At 43.3% G+C, this 6000-nt stretch overlaps 1 protein-coding gene across 7 annotated transcripts in view; it reads right to left on the reverse strand.

Annotated features, from left to right (window-relative positions):
- LOC107037118 (kinesin-like protein unc-104) overlaps nt 1–6000 on the reverse strand; it is a 38432-nt gene that overhangs the window by 2158 nt on the left and 30274 nt on the right. For 6 of the 7 annotated variants that reach the window (XM_015255495.1, XM_029126035.1, XM_015255497.1 and 3 more), the window contains 4 exons: nt 4982–5119; nt 3378–3496; nt 1758–3310; nt 171–436 (listed from right to left, as the gene is read on the reverse strand). In XM_015255495.1, the coding sequence (XP_015110981.1) occupies nt 171–436; nt 1758–3310; nt 3378–3496; nt 4982–5119 (2076 nt within the window). The remainder of the gene's footprint in view (nt 1–170; nt 437–1757; nt 3311–3377; nt 3497–4981; nt 5120–6000) is intronic. The other variant, XM_015255499.1, reaches the window with a different exon arrangement.

Below are 6000 nucleotides of genomic sequence, written 5' to 3' on the forward strand. Positions count from 1 at the left end.
ATTGTTACGCAATAGCAGATTCGTGAGGTTTTTTTTTTCGAGTGATGAAATTATTTGGAAAGCAATGAAGCAAAGATGTTCCAATATGGACAACCGCTACGGGGCGTTTCAGGCATACAGGGAGTGTTACCTGCTCAGCAGAATGACAACAGCGTCTCGATAATACTGACTCTTGAGATGACGATGATACAACAGACGACATCATTGAGGTCGACATATCGGTTATGGTGTCGTCACCTGGGGATACGTCTGAGAGGACTATTGGCTCTTTACTCGGAATTCTTCCCTGAATCAGCTTGACGTATTTTGTCGCCAGCTCCTTCTCGTGATCAGTCATTTCCCACGGTTCGTAGACATCTTTGCTCGCGGATTTCTTGAGCTTTACGGGACTCGCGTGGGGCTCGTTAGTCGCCTTTGCCACCATATTGCAGACCTCCTAATGTACAGAATTCGATGTTGAGGGAAATTGTACAGTTGGACGACTCTTTTCAGAGCCGATTGGGGACCTCACATATTCTAACATTGCCTTTCTCCCTAGAGGGCTTTTTTTTAACCCTCTGACTCGCAAACCGTATGAACTGCTCATATGAGTATTCTCTCACTCCTATTGCGTCAGGACCATTGTAAGTATTGCGAAGCTACCAAGGCCCTCTGCATATTTTCACGTAATGCGTAATAGAAGTTTCGATAGATAGACAACAAATAGTGAGAAATAAAAAAAAGAAAAGATGTCAGTGATAAAGATTCAGCGGTTCAAAAAGACACAAAAATGAAAATTTATTGAAAAGTGTATGTAGAATTGTTGGTAAATACGTGAAACAAGAAAGATACCTTCAAATTGTGAAATGAATCCAGATGATTTTTCAGCAAAGAAAAAGAAAAAATTGATGAATAACTAGAACGAAAATGGTCTTCAAATATTGAGAATTATCCAGTGCAACCATTTGTAAAAAATCGAGTCCTGCTCATGATTTGACGATTGACAAGAATGAGATGTCTTATTTCAAATTGCTTCGTAATTTTTACGGCCTTTTGAGTCCTCTTTTCGAATTTCATTTCGACACTCTATCCAACCCTATGCATGCGGCTGTGGATTCTACACTGTACCGCATTCATCCTTCTATAGAACATAGGAATAGCATGGGAAACCACAGAAAACCTATGCCGGTACAGGCGGTTACTCTATTAGCAACCTCCCGCTCGCCGGAGCCTTCCGTTGAAAATTTCGGTTCCGCGGGGAATTGAACTCACAACCTTTCGCACACTAGATTTGCGTCTAATCCACTCGGCCACCGACGTCGGTGAAAGAATGAGATGTCTTATTTCAAATTACTTTTTTTCTTCCTTAAATTTGTTTCATCCCATCTACCAATAAACTCCTCTTAAAAATTTTAATATTTGGGACTCATGTATTTAAACGCGAACTTCATACTACGAAACTGTTCGTGCCCTCACTAATCATCCCTTTCCAGTACTGAGGAAAAGATTGCGAGTCAGAGGATTAAAGAAAAGAGGCGTTCAACTGTAGACAGAAAGTCAAAAGAATTGAAAAGCAGCACTACTTAATAGCTTAAAAACTGAAAATCCAAAAACTCCAAAATGTTCAAGACAATTTTCCTCATTTTATCCCACAATCAAACCCCATTAGAATCCATCAAAGTGCACTAGTACCTAAAAGACTCGTGTCACACATAAAAATTGTACCTTGAAACATTTTCTACCTCTAATACGCATGGACGTACCAGGGATGCCCGTACCTTCTCGCTCTTGGTGAAGTCGTGACTAGTCTTGTTACAGAGTGCCACCTTATCAATTCCAAGTTTCTCCCTGAGTAGAAGTGTGTGCCTTATTTTCTCGACCTCCTCCAGCCTCGTGAGCTTCTCAAGCTCCCACTGGTGATCGAATATGAGACTGTCGCCCCTTGGTCGCCACCCATGGAGATTCTCCTCACCCCTAACATAAGTAGAACTTGTGTCCAACACCCTGCGCTGACGTCTCTGCACACCTGCTTCCGAGGATCTTCTCAGTACCAATTCGTAGACACCACTCAGTCGATTAGCTTCCTGATTCCTATAGCTACCACTGAATAGATGCTTGAGAGACCTGGGGCCCACCCTGGCGTCCCTCCCGTAGATGATCATACTGAGGTCTTTCGTGATTATAGCGGGTCTGCCGCAGTTCTCCAACTCCAAATAAGCAGAAATCGTCATGAAGATCTGCTCACCGTAGGACGTGACCCGATTGAGAAGAGCTGAATTGTGCAGAGAGCTGTCCCAGGCGGCCTCGAATCTGAACATACATCGGTCGTCACCAGGAATCTCGACATACTCCCCTGGGAAGAGCCCCAGTGAAAGCACCGAGGAATCGTTGTCCTCCTCCTCAGGCTCCGGAGTATTTCGAATTCTGCCGACAACTAGCTCCCTCACGTCCTTCCAACGAAGCTCAGACGCCTGTTCATGGACAATTGTAATACGAATACGACGCTGAATACCCTGATGCAGGAGGAACAATCCACGGCAGGGAAGATCGTCACTGTGATCGACCACTGATGGTACGTATTCACCATTCGGTGCCAATTCACAGATCTCAAACCAAACAAGAACATCGTACTTTGCGTGGACATGGGAAGTGCTGGGAGAAGGTAGGACTGAACCAAATTTGGGTGAACGAACTGGTTGGCTTATGGGAATTGACGGTGGTAGCATGCGTTTCGGCGGCTGTCTGACCCCATAATCTAACTTGGCATCTTTGTGCAGTGGATGCTGTTGATAATGTCCGAATACTTCAAATACAATCGGCTGAGTTTTCAGATAATCCAGGAATGACTTGGTAACAGTTACTGTGATATTCTGAACGTGATAGAAACCCGGGGGATTCCCCTTGCCCGTGTTCTTCACGGGCTCAGTGGAGAATGCCTCGTCGTGTCTGTGTAGGAAATTGAATTGACAGAAGATGTCAGCGTACTCCGTGGATATACCCATGGCCTGAAGCACTGTCACCCTGAAGGTGAACTCAACCCCAGATTGTAGGTGATCAGGCAACTCCTCCTCTTTCATATCGCTGGCCACCGAGCTGTCACCCCTTCCACTGTCTGCATCGCCCACTTCCTCCTCGTCCTTGAGACCCTCTTTACCCTCGGTCTGACCCTCCACCACTCGCTCCTCTTGCATCATAATCTGTTGATTCTTCTCGAGAGTCTGAGTCAGCAGGGTTCCCCGTTTTCCCTGACGGGGATTCCCAAAGAGATCGTCGTCGAAGGAAATTCGGGCTGACTGTCTCACTCCACTCGAGTATTCACTGTTTTCCTCTTCTGGAACAGGGGGAGGTCAAAGAAATGCTCCGGAAGGGGTGAGCGGGGAGGGGGAGGGGGTACGTACCGACAACTGCTTGCACTGCGACGCGAAGGTAGCCCTTGACGTCACCCTTCTCGTTTACGATCGCTACTTTGTGAATCAGAGGCACTGGGTACATCAGGTTGCTCAAGTATACGAATGATCTATAACCGGGAGTGAGTTATTTTTGGGAACTCTTAGATGGCTTAAAGTTTAACCCTAGTTTGGTCACCTGACGCGAACTTGCGACTTTGGTCACTTCCGCGGGAATTTGCCGCCGTGTTATTTGGACTCCAGCGTTGCCGAATTCACTCCACACTGCCCGGGCGCGTTTAGCGAGTTTTCGGCAGCATCGCGCAATGGGCAATTTCATTTAAGGTGTTTCGGTTGAAAAGTCAAAATAATGAAGAAAATTGTGAAATTCATGGAAGAAATTTCTAAGTATGCTGTATCGTTGAAAATGCTTACAAATTTTCTTCAGATCTGTTTCAAGAAAAAAAAAATGCTGTTTTTGTGACCCCTCCCGCTATAACCTCCGAGGTTAACCCACTCGCAATTAGGGAAATTTCCATGGCACCCAAAAAAATTATGAACTATTGAGAAAAAACTAGTGGGTGATAAATCCAATCTTTCTTGAGAAGACGTATAGGTTTCAGATTTTTTTCAGATTTCATAAGAAAGTTATTTGAACAAATGATTCGGAAAATTATGAGTTTCGGGGCAATTACGTCCTCACGCACAGGCGCGTCATTCGAATGTCAGTGAGCATCGTGGGAAAGGTATGGGTTGTACCATGGAACTGAGAGAGAGAAAACACTCGACAGATTTACCAACCCGAGTGGAAATTTCACTCAGTTAGCTTGGATCTCCATTAGTTTTAGGTTCAATACTGGTCAGAATTTATTGACTTTTGGATCAGGATTTGATGACATTCTGAATGGAGTATCTGTATCCATTGTGGCGAAGTGAATTATGATCCTATTCTGATCAGTCAAATCTTGACTAGATCCGTATCGGATTCGGTACTGTTCAGGTAGATCGAATCCTAGAATTTTGACCAGGCATTGACCCAAACAAGCGTTACATTTCTGATCCAAAATTGATCAAAATCAGTTTTCACTAGTCAGTCTCTTATTTTATCCTAATTTGAATTTCCACTCGGGAACTCGAGACGCATTTTAATATTATTTCAAGAATTAGAATAACATCCAATAAAAATTATTTGACACCCGTAGGTGATGAGAAAAAAATCAATCAATCTGATAAAGAAAATCAATATTCAAAAAATGTTGAAATGCACACTTAAATAGTTACTTGAAAATTAGAAAATTTCGTGCTCAGCGATTGAATCAGGGCTCGAGAACAATAAGACTCCCCTTCCGTTTCACCCCCCGGTGATCTACACCCGAAACACCTTAACATGAGAAAAAAAATTTCAACTGTTGGAAACAAATTTTTTTTCTCCAAGAATTTGAGATGTGATATTTTTTTTAAACGCTAAAATTTTCCAGATACTTCAATTGACGAATTCAAATTTTCTCGGATTTTCCCGGACAACCAGTAGATGCCAAGAAGAAAAAAACGACGCGCTGCGGCGTTTCCCTCGCATGGTGACCAATCTAGGATTAATCAATCAGGGGATTGATTACCTTCCAACCATGCGGAACCAGGGGAATCTGTCGTAAAATGGATCGCCACCCGTGATATTTTCGATATTATAATCCGGTGATGTGGGTGAAAGCTCTGCCTCGTTATGATACATCTCTCTCATCAACTCTAGGCGTTGTCTGCGGTTGAAAAGACTCGAATGAAGGGTAAAACACCGACAGACAATTACAATAAATTCACCATTAAAACATGCCAGCGGATGGAACAAATAGTAAGATGATAATATTGGTGGGTTTTCGTAATCTGCAATGCGATCAGTTTCAGAATCAGAGGCGGATTGTGTGGGTGGTGGACCTGGCGGCCGTCAGGAGCCACGGGCTCGACCGGGGCCGGGGGGGGGGCGAATTTGATAGTTGAAAAAAAATCGAAAGATTATTTCATTTATAATGCAAAATTTAACATGATTATAGTCGGGATAGACGCGTAAAAATAACAGGATGAATAATTTTTTTCCCAAGTGTCGAGTGGAACAGAAAAAAAATCATTCCTTTTCGTGTCACGGGACCTGAAAATTAATATACACACCTGCAAGACTGCCTTCCGAACCGAAGGCGAGGATGGCAATCTTGCACGTGGGGGACGGTGATCTGTTTTCCAGGCTCGGGCATGTAATGTACTATTTCTTTCTCGTTATCTGATCTCGGAAACGAACGTTTTTTGCCGGTAGGCGAACGCGCGCAATCCAATCTCACAGTTAATGTCAGTTAGTATAGGCCTTTTGCTCAGCTCTTCATGTGTGGGTTTTTGCTTTGCATGTGTTGTGTACATACCAGGACTCTCTACCCAAGTTACGCACAGTACCCGAAATAGGTGGCGCTGAATAGCATGTATGTACATGGTTACAGATCCGATCAACTAGCCCCTCATGTATAGATATTCCAAATTTTTATTTTTTTCCTCATTGAAGTAGTTTTGAAGAAAATTGCGAGCTAATAAAAAACATTTGCTAGTTAGTACTTTTTTTAAAATAAATTTTTGAAAAATCATCCCTGAAAAAAAA

Source organism: Diachasma alloeum, unplaced genomic scaffold, assembly GCF_001412515.2.
Source record: "Diachasma alloeum isolate Michigan unplaced genomic scaffold, Dall2.0 Dall_scaffold_00213, whole genome shotgun sequence".
NCBI lineage: Eukaryota > Metazoa > Arthropoda > Insecta > Hymenoptera > Braconidae > Diachasma > Diachasma alloeum.